Source organism: Trichomonas vaginalis, chromosome IV, assembly GCF_026262505.1.
Source record: "Trichomonas vaginalis G3 chromosome IV, whole genome shotgun sequence".
Lineage (NCBI taxonomy): Eukaryota > Parabasalia > Trichomonadida > Trichomonadidae > Trichomonas > Trichomonas vaginalis.
Window position 1 is genome coordinate 3,569,864 of NC_067206.1, and position 14,788 is coordinate 3,584,651.

General features: G+C 34.5%; 4 protein-coding genes and 4 pseudogenes across 8 annotated transcripts, besides 4 other annotated features; 5 read left to right on the plus strand and 3 right to left on the minus strand.

Annotated features, from left to right (window-relative positions):
- Nucleotides 1–4,243: part of a mobile genetic element that runs on past the window's edge.
- On the minus strand, nt 607–1,595 carry TVAGG3_0021680 (annotated as a pseudogene). Its single transcript has one exon. A coding segment is annotated over exon 1 (989 nt).
- TVAGG3_0021690 (uncharacterized protein) lies at nt 2,572–2,772 on the minus strand (the record flags this gene model as incomplete). Its single annotated transcript, XM_051220152.1, has 1 exon — nt 2,572–2,772. One exon carries the CDS (start codon nt 2,770–2,772, stop codon nt 2,572–2,574), a length of 201 nt encoding a protein of 66 aa, XP_051105138.1.
- On the plus strand, nt 2,873–3,752 carry TVAGG3_0021700 (annotated as a pseudogene). The gene has a single exon. A coding segment is annotated over exon 1 (880 nt).
- A 707-nt stretch (nt 4,244–4,950) lies between the features above and the next one.
- Nucleotides 4,951–5,400, plus strand: TVAGG3_0021710 (uncharacterized protein; the record flags this gene model as incomplete). Its single annotated transcript, XM_051220153.1, has 1 exon — nt 4,951–5,400. The coding sequence occupies one exon, from the start codon at nt 4,951–4,953 to the stop codon at nt 5,398–5,400; it is 450 nt and encodes a 149-aa protein (XP_051105139.1).
- A 707-nt stretch (nt 5,401–6,107) lies between these two features.
- On the plus strand, nt 6,108–6,347 carry TVAGG3_0021720 (uncharacterized protein; the record flags this gene model as incomplete). The annotated part of the gene is made up of 1 exon (XM_051220154.1): nt 6,108–6,347. The coding sequence occupies one exon, from the start codon at nt 6,108–6,110 to the stop codon at nt 6,345–6,347; it is 240 nt and encodes a 79-aa protein (XP_051105140.1).
- Nucleotides 6,348–7,652: 1,305 nt separating this feature from the next.
- Nucleotides 7,653–11,059: a mobile genetic element.
- TVAGG3_0021740 lies at nt 8,428–9,839 on the plus strand (annotated as a pseudogene). Its single transcript has one exon. A coding segment is annotated over exon 1 (1,412 nt).
- Nucleotides 10,193–10,471, minus strand: TVAGG3_0021750 (annotated as a pseudogene). Its single transcript has one exon. A coding segment is annotated over exon 1 (279 nt).
- Nucleotides 11,060–11,089: a terminal%2Cinverted (terminal inverted repeat of MuDR-3_TvMULE3 transposon ID:TVAGG3_0021760).
- Nucleotides 11,060–11,496: a mobile genetic element.
- Nucleotides 11,497–12,830: 1,334 nt separating this feature from the next.
- On the plus strand, nt 12,831–13,040 carry TVAGG3_0021770 (uncharacterized protein; the record flags this gene model as incomplete). The annotated part of the gene is made up of 1 exon (XM_051220155.1): nt 12,831–13,040. The coding sequence occupies one exon, from the start codon at nt 12,831–12,833 to the stop codon at nt 13,038–13,040; it is 210 nt and encodes a 69-aa protein (XP_051105141.1).
- Between the last annotated feature and the right edge of the window lie 1,748 nt (nt 13,041–14,788).

Below are 14,788 nucleotides of genomic sequence, written 5' to 3' on the forward strand. Positions count from 1 at the left end.
AATCATCCTTCAATTATTGAAGGAGCTGATATCTTTTGAAAATTGAATTGAAAGGGTATTCAATTTTCAAATTTCCTCTCAATTTTGGAAACATATCAACTCTATGAATTAACAATTATGTGCCTTCACAGTTTATCAGTCATATAAGGTGCTTATAAAGAAAAAAGTTACGCTCGCAAAATATGTTTTTATATAGATTTCACATAAAATAATTATGTAATTTCTAAAAAGAATATTTTTGTTCTTGAATATTAAAGTGTATTGTAGTTTAAAAAGTTTTAAATATGTTGCTAAAATTTCAGGTTTATAGCTCATGTCTAGCATGACTTCTTCGTATGCGCAAAAAATCTGACACGTAAGGGTATCCTTAAGGAAATTCATGAAAATTCATGAGGGTAGAAATGAGGGTAGAAATGAGGTTAGATATACCCTTCTACCCTAAAAATTATTTTTTGGTCATGGGCTATGCCCCACCGCTTTGCGTCTTTATGTTAAAATAAATGGTACCATTAATGATATCATGACTGTTCTCGTTCATGTCTGATTTACATCTAATGAAAAAGTTTAGAAGAATTTTCTTATTCTTTCTGGCATATTTTTGTCTTTTCAGTACTCCCGCTCTAATGGTCCCAGATGTGTTGGCTTCGACTCTCTCAAGTTCTTAGATGGTATAACATCTTCAACGCCTCCTTCATATCTTACTTTATAAGTGTCATCGTTTGTGTTATAGCCAAGTATTTCAATAACCACTCCTCGCTTTGCTTCGTCAATGGTTTCAGCAAGTTTGCCATTACTACTTTCAACTAATTTATGACGAGGATAAAACGCAATAGAGTCGTCGGCAGCTTTTATAAGATATCCATTACCTTGCATTGAATCTACTATATAATAGTTTCTACTTAACCTTAAACGTTTCTTTGTCAACGGTTTGTCGTCAAGAACTACACGAACTTTTGTTCCAGGAATGAGAGTAAATTGTGTTGAATTTCTGATATTTTGTGTTTGACTTCGTTTCTTTTGTATATACTTTTCTTCTTGTTGTTGTGTCATTGAATTTGGTGTATGTCCTGTTGTAGAATGCGTTGAGGAATTATATACTTCGAGAAAATGTTTCATTATTTCTTCGGTAAAGTCTCGCTCTTGATTTAAATCTCTGAGAGTCCTTATGAAGCGGTTTATGATACCGAGTATGTTATGGTTATGGTCTTCAGTAGTGTAGTGAGTTATGTTATGCTTAATGAGAAAATCTGTGATTTCATTGCTGAGGTATGCACTGTCTTGGTCTGATGTTAAAGTACTTGGGCTATGTTCTGCTACAAACTTTTGTAAAACTCTTAACACTTCACGAGTTCCTTTATTCCTCATTGGATATGCATATGCTTTGCGAGTGTTAACATTAATGAAGATAAGGAATGGTTTATGTCCTCCTTTTCTGCTTTGAATGAGAGTGTCAAATTGGTATGCGTCAGGAGTGTTGGTGTAAATTGGTAAAAAGTAGTCGTAAGGGTTTATTTTTGTTTGATGTACAACATTTTTGTCAAAGAACTTTTTAACTTCAGCTCTGTTAGTAAATCCCCAACTTTTTGCTGCTTCATTGAACTTCTTAAATGACCTCCATGGATGTTGTTCGAATACTTCTTTCAAGCTCATTTATGTAAAGTTAAAGATTTTATTCAAGACGGTACCATGCGAATACAGTCATAAATGGTGGCATATAATCTGCACCCGAACCTGTTGGATTTGTTGTGAAAGTATGGACATGATTTCTTCCTGGTTCAGTTGGTCGAAAAGTCTTTTTTGTTGAATTGTTATAAGATGGAGATAAAACTTCATTGCTAGCTTCATAGTCTGAGTTGTATAATGGGTGACTCACTTATGTTGGTCATTATTTGACTGATGTCGGTCGTGCCATTCTAGACACCACCCCTAAACAAAGTGTTTTAAGCTCATTTCGACATAGTGTATATGTTTGTGTTTGTGTTTGTGTTTGACATAGTGTATATGTTTGGTTTTAATGAAGTCTTGACAAAGCATTTATGTTGTTAGCTCATGATTTCAATGATTTTGAAAGAGGTGAGAAAACATGTGAGAAACTAGGTGAGATAGCACTACTTCACTTAAACAATATTTTCATGACTTCTTCATAAAATCCTGCATTAGCTTTTTGACATATGGTCGAGCCATTAGTGGCTCAACCACTAAACAAAGTATTTTAAGCTCATTTCGACATGTATGTTTCTGCATGAAAGTCAATGAAAAACATGCTGAGCCATTAGTGGCTCACCCCTAAAACAAAGTGTTTTAAGCTCATTTCGACACGTTCATTAGTGTTTTGAAGCAAGTGGAAGCATGTCGACAGTTGCTTTGTTTCAATGAAAATGAAGCTGCATCTCTTTTGATACAGCTATGACAAACACGAACTATCTCATAAAAGAGACAGTACCTTTTTCACTAGTGTTTGCAGCGATGCGTGCATCATTGCGTGCGTGCGCAGTAAATTTTCTGTCGTTCATTTTATATGGTGACACTTGGTGACAGCAGTGACAGCAGCAAAAATAAAGCAAGAATTTTTTAAATCATATCCTCACTGAGTTCCTCAGTAAGTTCTTCGCATGTTTGTTTGTATTGTTCCCCACTAACGTTCTCATTGACGTCTTCAATATCTTCTTCCTCACTGAACTCGTCAATATTTTCACTAGCTCCTTCTGTAATGTTTTCATCGGCATTGTCATTGACTTCTTCTGTAATGTTAGATGTTGTTGTTTCGCGCATGTTCTTTCACTAATGTTAAAAAGTTATGTTGTACGAATTTTGAACAGAATTTAGAGCAGTTATGAAACAATGAAGTATTTTTACGCTATTGAAAGGAACTATGAGAGTGAAGTACATGACAGCAATGACAAAAGGAACTAATATCAAACCTAATGAAATCGCTCACGAGGACATAGAGCTTAACAAGTATTTTGTGGAGTATCTTATAAGTGAAGAGTATGTAAGACCTTACTTCATGTTTGACAGCATGAATGAAGATGTTATTTCATGGTTAAAGAATATAAGCAATGTTTTCGGTAAGTACGTCATAGATGACAAAGGTCTTGTTGTATTTTATGAGACAGCAATACGAACACAGGAACTAATGGATATTATGCACTCAACAGCAAAGAAAGGATTTAGTACTATTGGCATGAATGAACATTGCAGGAATGACATATACAACCTATGCTCACGAAAGCCTTACACAAAAGCAATACAAATGATAGAACATAAGTGTCTAAGGTCAGCAAATGAAATCATTACTGTCAGTGGTTATGAAAGAACTGTTAGCAAAGATGAGTGGAAACAGCTATTCATATTAAGGAAGGACGTTGCTGAACTAGTTAAACCTGTTGCACAAACATTGTTTCAGATAAGACCAGCAATGACTAAGAACCCTTTGACCTTAGTCAATGAGACCATAGAGGTTGAAGATAATGACATGAAAGAACTAGGAATGAATGAGAGAAGTTGTGAAGGATGTTTGAGTCAAAACACATGGTTCTTCAGAGCTGTTAAGAAACTTAGTAAAGAACGACAGAAATATTTTATAGAGAAGTATTGCAAAGGATGTGTAAATGAATTGCTTGAAATAGAACTTAGAGACACTTTCACACTAAAGGACTTGAGGAGAAATAAGTACATGAGTGAAGAAGGTATTGACATAGCTAGTGTTATAAATGACTTAAGAAGATGTGTTGTCGTTATTGACGGAGCACGTATGACATATCTAGTGAAAGATTATGATGGAATACGAGACACAACAACACTTGTGTCAGTAGATAGCAAGGAATTCAATAAGCTCATGAAGAGTGTTTATGTAGGACGTATTGAAGAGAAGGATGTGAACGCACTGATGATTTATGAAGCGGGTCAGAACAAGAACTATCTTATGAAGTCAGGCATGAGATTCTTTGACGAAAGAGATGACATTTACAGCTATTTCAGAGGATATGAGTATGAGGTACTGAATGAAGTAGATGAAAGCATTATTGAAGGATATTTGAAACATGTTCACGATGTCATATGTAATGAGGATGAAGAGCTTTATGAGTATGTTTTGAACTGGTTCGCCTACATCGTTCAAAATCCTTGTGGAAAGACTGGAACAGTACTTTTGTTAACAGGAAAGCAAGGAACTGGTAAGAATGTACTTAGTAATGTTCTATGCGAGCTCATTAGCAAGTACGCCAACAATAATATAACGCAATAGAGAATGTGGTTGGTAGATTCAATGCTGCTATTGAGAACATGAAGCTCATCGTATGCAATGAACTAAGCTCATGCGATACGTCTAAGGTCATGAACCACGACGCACTAAAGTCAATAGTAACAGAGACTCAGTTGGACTTAAATCAGAAGTGTCAGCCAGTAAGAAAGATAGAGAATGTTTGTAATATCATCATGATATCTAACAACTTCAACTCAGTAAAGATTGACAAAGACGACAGAAGATTTGTTGTCATTGACGTAAGCAGCAGATACAAAGGAAATTACGAATATTTCTCAAATCTCATTGAAAGCTTTAATGAAGAGTTTTATTCAAACTTACTGACGTACTTCATGAAGAAAGATTTAAGTGAATTTGATGTAAGGAAGATACCATTCACCAGGGCTAAACAAGAACTCATCGAAATGAACAAAACACCTTACCAAATGTTTTACGAGGAGTTCTATGAAAAGTTTGTATCCGGATGGAATTGTACAGAGTGCTACAGAAGATATAAAGAATTTGCGAAGGAGAATGAATTCTTTGCATGTAGTTCAAATGTATTTGGTGGCAAGATGAGAGAATTTGTGAAGAGAAGTAGAAAGCGAGACGGTTCTGCAAGAAGTTATATTTACGAAGCAAGTATGATATTAGAAGGTCGTGGAAAGAAAGAAACAGTGAATTATGAGGAAGTGCTTGAAAAATTCATGGAGTACATGGGAAGCAATATAACATACAACAAAGACATATACAGTGAGTTTAAGTACTACTGTGAACAGCATGAGATTGAAGTAATGAGTAAAGGAGACTTTGAAACGCTTATGAAAGACAGTAAGGAGGTCGTTCATGAGAACAGTGTTGAAATAGTTCATGAGAACAGTGAGGAGGTCATACATGAATGCAATGATGAAATAGTTCACGATGTCGTTCGTGAAGAAGCCATTGCAACAAAGAATGAGATAAAGGATTTCATAGAACTTAACAAGGAGGAGTTTAAAGAAGGCTATGAGGTGAAAAGATGTGAAGAAGATTTCTTGGCGTATTTGAAGAAAAAGAGACTAAAGCCAATGGCTCAAAATAAGTTTCAATCGATGTTTGAAAAGAAACGTTTGAGCTATGGTGGTGTAAGAAGCACATATTACTTTGTTAAGAAGTGAGGACATTTATTTTTGTCGTTAGTGTTGGAGTTTGTGTTTGTTGTTAGTGTTTGTCATTTGTGCTGAAGTTAGTACTTGATGTTAGTGTTGGAGTTTGTGTTTGTTGTTAGCGTTTGTCATTTGTGCTGAAGTTAGTACTTGATGTTAGTGTTGGAGTTTGTGTTTGTTGTTAGTGAGAGAATAAATTAAATCATGAACTTTGCCATGGTCTCTGTCCCTAGTAGTTTTCATTAAGTTCTGGAAATAATGAAAGTCATAAACTTTGCCATGGTCTCTGTCCCTAGTAGTTTTCATTATCTCACAGAGTTAATGAAAGTCATACTTTCTATCAGATGAAGCATGCAGATGAACATAATGAAAGTTAGTGAGTTTGCCACGAGTTATGAATAAAATATTGGCATATTAGATGAGATAGCTGATGAAACAGATGAAGATAAATTAAATCTTGGACTTTGCCACACTCTGTCCCTAGTTCCTCAAAATCCTTGACAACGTTGCTGAGAAATTTTGGTTCAAAACCTCATCTGATTTTAATCTGTTATGCTACCTGTTAAGTTTCGCGAGATTATAAATGTCATGGAGTTATATAAAAAGGAGGGACAGCTAGGGACACTGGAAGTACTTGTAAGGCTATCTGTTAAGATCGCATGAAATACTAAAAAGTCATGAAATCCATTATCGCTGTGCTAGCTTCACTTTAGAGTAAAATGACAAATAAAGCCACTGAAGCAATGAAACAAAAGTTTTTGGTAGAATACATTAAATCAGGAACTGTTCCAGAAGGTTTTTACATTCATACTATGAAAGATGGTAGAGTTCAGTTTAGAAAGATAAAACAACCATTAGATAGAGAAGGAATATTAAGGAAGATTAAACTTCATGAAGACAACATTGCTGAACTTAAGAAGAAGTTAGAAGAGTTGGATAAAGTCAATGATGAAAAATGAAGAAACCAAGGAAGAGAGTTATAAAGCAATGAATTCAAGAGACCCAAAGGGTCAGAGCCGCAAAGCGGCTAGGGTAGAAATGAGGCTAGAAATCGGGTTAGATATACCCTTCTACCCTAAATTTATTTTTGTGCTATGTTTTCATACGCGTGAAGGTAGTGATATCATTTATTTTTAAGTTTATTTTTTAAAATTATTTTTAAGTTTATTTTTATATAAATGACGAAAACTATTGAGATAACAAACTACAACGGTCATGAGTTCAAGAATTTGTTCTTCGTTCCTCGTGAAAATACATTCTATCAGATACGAGGGAGAAAGGGTAAAGTTAGTTTGAGCGTTTATGACAAAGAGCATTATGGAAGATATATAAAAGCAATAGATACAAACGGTAAGCGTGTTTCATTAGCTTTGTCAAAACTTACTAACATTTATTTTGACAGTGACTTTGACTCTGACGATTGGAGTGACAGCAGCGATAGTGAAGAATATGAACTGTTGTGTGAAGCAAAGCAATGGGAAGAGTTGCAATACTTTTGTAAATGAGAACGTTTATTTTTACAGTAGTAAAGTCGTTAGTGAAAACGTTAGTGAGGTGAAGTGGTTGGCGGCTTTGTAAATATTTAAGGTTAAGTTAGTGTTGCGTTTGTGTTGTAAAATATACGTTAGTGGTTTTGTAAAGTGTCAGACCGTTATCTTGGGTAAGGTGGAACGCGATGCCGCCGTACCCAAGATAGGTATACTAACTACACGTTACTGATATAAATATGATTTTGCATATATTTCAGACAACAAGCATAATGACAACAAGATTATTCTTATGTTTTTTTTGCTTACAGTCCTAGACCTTTTGGGACCAAGAAAGAGTAGTAAGAGTACATCAAGGCAAAGTTCATTACGAAGTCTCTCATCGAATGAGAGATTTCGTAATGAACATTGCTCATTTCGAGTAAGTTTACTTCCCTGACCCTCAAAGGTTCAGAGAGTAGTACTATATTCCATGAGGGCTACAATAATTACGGAGCCTCGCTACACTACCATAGCAGCTAGGCTGCATAATTTTGTGAATCTGGCTTGTAGAACCCTCATAGAAGACCTATTGGAGAACTCCAGCCGAAATCACTTGCTTATGGGGATGGAGCAGCATTATGATTGGCCAGATCAAAGGCTGCGTAGCATCCCAGCAAGTGGATAGTCGGCGGGCGCAAAGACCGAATCTGACAGCTTGGACTATTTACAAATGTCAGATTTAAAACTTTTACAAATGCCAGATTTGGATGGATACCTCAAAGAATTAGCTATATATAGGGTTGTTAGATTCCCGACGATAGGTGTCTTGGAAGATTTGCCTGGTGTCATCATAGTGTCTTTAAATCAGAAATTTTATTTTGGAGTTAGTTTTATTGATTTTTCAATAAAAAACATTTCTAAAACAAGAAAATAAAACGATAAAATATTTATATTTTATATAAGGATCTTATATATTTAAAATAAATATCATTTTATTTTTTTCATTGGTGTCTGTCAAACCATAATACACTATTCAAAAATTCAATGTGTCTTGCGGTTTCAAAAGACACATTCAAATTGAACGATAGCACAGACACTATTGAATTTTACCCATTTTATTTAGTTTTTACCCTTTTTATTTTTAAGAATTAATGACTGAAACACAAGATGAATATGAATCCAAATTTGAGGGATGGATTGATTGCAAACTTCCTCCCAAAAATACCCCTCGAAAAGTACCTCCTTACCAAAATTCGAGGATACTAAATTCTCAACTAATAATAAATGTCGAGTATGTTTCAATATTGCTTATCTTCCAGATACAAGCGAAAAATCGAAAGAACGAAAAAGACTTTATTGTTATTGTTTAGCGATACATTACAATTTACTAACAAAAACATATATGCGCTGCATTTATCATCGAAAACCATCAGAATTTGATGAAGATCATCAGCATATATATCAAATACAATGTGAAAATAATCCATATACAAGAAGAGATTTAATAAAACAAGATAGAAAATTACTTTATGTTGTAAAATTTGTTGTGGATACCAACATGTCAATCAATATGGCCGCTTCAGGTGTACTAGAAGATTTCGCCCGACATGTCTACTCCACCTTCAAGGGAGTAATCAATTTTCAACTCAAGATCCCATATAGAAGAGACGAGATAAGGGATGGAATCATTACATTAGCCGACTTGGTAGCTCCAAAAATACACGTTGAGCTTGACAAGATGGGCTACTATTCGATAACAATTGATGCGGCATCACACGGAAGCCGGCATGGCTTTTTTGTGATGGCTAGCAATCCAGCAAAAATGAAGAACCATATCTTCATTGATACTATGATCGCTGATGGTTGGAATGCCAGGGATTACAATAATTTCTTTGAATGTTTTACCTTCCCAAAGGATTTCCTTTCTGCAATTGTTGCCGATGGATGCCCCGCCCAAGTTAAAGGGCTGTGCCACTGGAGGAGATGCGGAGCACTATATCCGGGTCTTCAAACCGTTTATATCCGATGTGTTGCGCATCTCCTCAACTTAGTGGTGAAGCATACGGCAGACAATTGTGCAGCTTTCGCAATGCAAATTAATTATTGCAAAGCGATAAGCAAGGAGTTATCGAAGCCGGACACGAGAAGGGCATTGAATATGAGGGTTATTCATGTTCCGGATCATCGCTGGATGTTTTTCTGGGATCTTCTGAAGTGGATAAAAGAAAAACACCCTAAAATTTATGAATTGTTCAATATGGATGATCCACCGGAATCTGTTCAGATCTTAAGGGATATGGGAATTGATTTCAAGGATGGACTTCCACAATGGTTGTTAAATTTCGAAGAGATTCTTTTACCAATCAAGAAACTCTTGAATTATGCAGAGAGTGACGTTGGCTGCTTCTGCTACATCTATCCAATGTTTCAATCGACGATTGAGCAGTTGACCGGAATTGCAAATCGTCCTGAATTATCAAGTTCGTCAAAGCGCATTGCAGATGCATTAATCGCCAACATGAATGAAGTTTTTGACAAACAGGGCAACTACGCTTTGATGAAATTTGCCTTTGGTCTAACTCCATGGGGCCGGTCAGTCATCCGCGCAGAATTGAACATGCATACTGAGTACAAGCCAGACGTTTCACTCTTCTTCCAAGAACCAATACCTATCAATGCTGAACTTGAAATCCCTTCAAGGAGCTACACCCCTGATCATTTGGATGAAGTGGCAGAGGATCAATTGGACAGAAATCTAGATATAGAAGAGCCCGAGATTGAGAACGAAGCAATTGAAGGTGATGGCCAAGTAGATGCAGAAGACATTGCTCAGGATGAAGAAGTTGAAGAGAATGAACCAAGGAGGAGACTAGGCAGGAACCTTGGTGAATGGGCGTCTCTGTCAATGCAAGAAGTGGAAGAGTACAGCTTCAACGATTTTATGATCGAGATGCTTTCGAGACGTGCAGAAGCAGAAGCGAGGTTCTACAAGAGAAGTTCGGCCAAGACATAGCTAATGAGTACAAGAAAGCTCTTTCCAACTTTATACATATGAATGAGAGTGAAATCAGGAACAACACCGACCTCACCTGCTTGGATCAAAGGTTTTGGGTAGCATGTGATGCAAATTTCAAGGCATTGAAAGAGATTGTCTTAAAATTCATGTCTATTGCTGCAACCGAAGCTGATGTGGAAAGAATGATTTCAATTGTGCGGAACCTGCGTAATAGGTTTAATCAAAACACACGTGAAGATCTAATAAAGTGTAGAATCCTATTGAAGCTTTTCATGACAAATGAAATCCTGAAAAAGATATTTCCAGATCTGACTGATCTTTAACTTGCCGTAGCTCCTTGATGCTGTAGCTCCATGCTGCAGCTTGACCTACTGTAGCCCCTTGATGCTGCTTGATTGTAGATGTTGGCCTTGAATGATGCCACTTGACCTGCCGTAGTCCCTTGCTGCCGTAGTTCGTTGCTGCCGTAGCTCCTTGCTGCTGCTTGATCGTAGATGTTGCCCTTGAATGCTGCCGCTTGATTGTAGATGTTGCCCTTGAATGCTGCCGCTTGACCGTAGATGTTGGCTGTGAATGTTATCGCTTCAACCGCTAGCTCCTAACTGCCTCCAAACAGCCGTTTTGCTATGACCTCAATCACTTTTATTTATTATTTTAAATATTATTTAATTTTATTATTTGAATAGGCCAACTTATATTTGAGAAGCTCAATTTGAGACCACTTAATACATTGAAATATCATAAATATTGAAATATTAAAAAGTGTATTTCAAAATATTGAAATTATAAAAATTTATAATACTGAAATTAAGACAAATTAATAAATTCAATGTGTTTTTTTTGAAATAACTCTCAAATATTATTTTTTTGTTTATTTAATGATGAATAAATATGATTGCTTTAGTCAATCATAAAAACTAATTTAAGTTTAAAATAATGAAAGGATAATTTGATCGTTTTTTAAAATACAATTATTTTTGATGATTTGCAAGAATCTTTGAAAAGAATATAATATAGGTTCTATTTTTGTAAAATTTATCCAAATCATGTATTACATAAATTACGATTAAAACGATGAAAGAACCAAAAAGTGTGTTTTGTGTTTTGTTGTTGCGTGTTGGATGCGGGATCCTGTTATTTCCGAAATCGACAAAAAATTTGGAAATTTAATTTCCGAAATCGAAATGAGTAGGGGTAATTTTAGCTAAAAGTGACACACCTGTCAAAAGTGACACACTCATGAAGGGTGTGATTACCGATCGGTAATTTCGACAGTTTAGAATTTAAAATTTTTTATGGAACTGTTGCGAGTTTCATAAAGAATTTAAGGAATATAAGCAAAGATTTGAATCAAAATCTTAGACCTAAGCCGCTCGATTCGCTCGCGGCTTCCGCGAATTACAGATCAGCAAAGATTTGAATCAAAATCTTCGAACTAAGCCGATCGCTTCGCTCGCGGCTTTCTTTATTATTTTAAATTTGCATATTTCCATCAAAAGTTCATAAGGTAAAAAATTTCGGGGCGGCGACAAATTTGCCCAGCCAGTAAAGTATTCAATTTTTTTGCATTTTTTAAGGGTGCACACGAGAGGATCATGTAAACTTCAGAATTTAGCTTCTTAAGGGTGCACCCATATGTACGTTTATTTGAGAGGAGGAGGATTACCCTCTCAATTTTGAGGGATTCGTTAGTTTATTTTCTCGATGAATATGCAATAAAATTTGATTTTTACCTTATCAATATACTTCATATAATATACACATGTTCATGTAAAAACTTTTTTCCAAAATCCTCAGGAATTAAGGGATTTTTGAATTTTAAGAATTTTTTTCGAATTTTTTCGAAAAAAAATATTTTCAGAACAGCCCTAACGGCTAAGATTTAGGAACAATGTTAAGTATCAAAAAGAGAGGAGGTCTGATATAGACAACATATATCGTTGAAGGTTGAAAAAATCTCTAATATTTGAGCCCAAAATTTCAAATTTTAATTTTTTGAAAAAAGAGGCCACCCGTATGTACGTTTATTTGAGAGGAGGAGGATTATATTTTTGAAAGGGTGAAACATTATGAATATGTTAATTATATAATAATATGTATTATTATAAAAAAGAAAAAATAAAGCACGTTAAAATTTTTAGTAGTAGGGTATGAAGGGTTGTGTGACTTTTTTTGCATCATCTATATATAGATGAAGGTATATTTTCACATCTTCTATATATAGATGATATAAAAATTTTTTCTTACGTTTTTTAAGTCATGAATTCGTAAGAAAGCGCGACATTATTAAATAAATTAGTAATAAATATTATATACTAAACACATTTTAAAAAAATTAACATTAATTTTAAAATAATTTATTTTTTATCTTTTATAAAGAAGCTATATATAGATGATGTCAGATATTCCGCGATTAATTAAACATTGTTTAAATCCTGAATGGAATCAATGAAGTCATAATCAAAGACCTCATAAACGAGTAAAAGAAATTAGAAACTAATGATTATTTGAATTTATGAAATCAATTATTTGATTCATTCTTTCTTCAATCTCTTCTATTCTTTTTGTTAATCATCAATTTTCATTAATGAGGTGATTCTTGATTGAGGAATAGATTTCAAACTAACCACTCCTTTTATTTTTGAAATTTTGAATCCATCAACTTTAAACATTTTATTCAATTTACACGTTGTCAATTCTTCAAATAATTTTTTATTATTAGCATAATAGTCATTAAATTCTTCAACAGATGAAAAAATTTTTATTTCAGTAATTGGTTTAACAACGTTTATTTTTTGTTGAACATTTTCACTCTCATTTATTTCTTCCTCCTCTGTTTCATTTATTTTTAAAATCGGTTTCATTTATCATTAAATAAAAATTAGAATATAAGTGATGAAAATGAATTTTTTAATTAATATTAAATCAGAAATGGCGGCAGGATTCTTTAAAAAATTATGGATGGAATTAAGAAAGCTGCGGGTTGGGTTTATAAAAAGATTATTAAACCCGTTGCAAACTTTTTAGCACCAGTAGCGAAAAAGGCAGGAACTATCATAGGTGGAGTATTAGGTACTAAAGCAGGTAATCCGGCGATGGGAGCACAAGCAGGTAACGCAGTTGGTGGAATTGCTGAAGGAATACTTAATAAAATAGGTGGTAGATAGTGGAAAAATAAATAAATATTATTTTTATCTTAGTATCGGTTGTAGTCTTTGATAAACTTTTTCTCCTTTATTTAAAATTTCTCTTATTGGGGCGGCTTTTGGTGTTATTGATTCAGCAACATCACTAATTGCTTCTTTATTCTTAAATATCCAATTTGCACCCTTCGTCAATGTTTCCCAAACTTTACTCGCTCCTCTTTTTACTTTATCCCACAGTTTCTTAAATATACCTGCAGCCATAGTTGATTATTTCATTAAAATTAAAAATTCATTTTCATCTTTTAATTTTGATTTTTTATTTATTAATAAATGACGACTAACTATTTAGTGCCAAACACTAAACCGATTAATGGAAATGTATTTCATTCATTCGAAAAAATTAATGAAATATTCGCAAAGAATGACGGTAGAAGATATTATAGAGAACTTGAAAGTTCATGCTATGACTCTGATGCTCCATATTTTGATGATAAACAAACTCATTTAAGAATTACAAATCCAGCTCATGATGTGAACCAATTAGGTGACACATATATTAAACGCAAAGTTAAAGCAACTCTAGTTTCAAATAAAGCTTTCACATGTGATGCCGCTTTTAAATGCATGCGTTTATTCGTTGGTTACAAATCATCAAATCAAAGCTTTAAACAATTAGAAGTAGAAACTGAAAGAGGTGATGCCGGTTATCTTCAGATGGATTGCGCCCGTGAATCTTTTGCATTTGCAACATATAAACCAAAATCAGAAAGGAAAGTTAAAAAGTTTGTTCATTCGTTATATAATAATGTTCAAAAATATGATAACTCAGTATGTGGTAAATATATTGACCCTTCAGAAGTTTTCAAGAGAGCAAATGAAGAAGTTGATGTCACTTTTGATATGATTATTCCGGTAAATGATTTGTTAGCATTTCAGGCGTTCGATGATTATCCTAAATCATTTGGTGATATCATTCTTAAATATTATGTTTTCAGGGATACTTTAGTATTTTGTCAGGTTGACCCGTTAAGAGTTGCTGATTTACAAAATTACGTTTATGAAAAGATAACTGATGAAAATTATGAAAAGATTATGAATCATGTTTATAAATATGATCGCAAATTCCAACAAATCGGACTTCCTGCCAAATTAATTACAAGCTTAGCCGCTACATCTGCTGACGCAACAGTTGATGATGTTATTATTTCATGCACAAAGATGGAAGTTTTAGAGGATAAATGCATTACACCGGGATACGGTTTAATTGAAGAATCAGTTAAAGCAATACCACGTTTATTCAGTAAGGAAGTTCCATTCATGATTCCAGCTCAACATATTGACATTCGTTCACTAAATGGAGGTTGCATCACTCCTGAAGGTATCAGCTCAGATTTCTCATACGCTCTTCATAATGTTACAGATGTTGTGTTAGCATTTCCGAAGAATGCAATGCAAAGAACAGTTTTAGAAAATCCAATGCTTCGAGGTCTTCAGGTCACTATAGATTCCAGAAACTTCCCCGATCAAGCGATGACCACAGTGGGCGACATATTCTTTACACGTATGCTTCAAGCTTCTGATTTAGATGGAGTGAATGAATGCACAGAAGAATACGAGGACTCATTAACTGGACCACTGAATGCAAATGATGGCACGCCATTAGCTAGAACATGGAAAGACCAAACTTCATTCTTATGCACTATTCCAGTTCAACGTGATGGAGCGGGTATATTCTTTGATGGATTAGAAACTTTCAACTCACAAGTTAC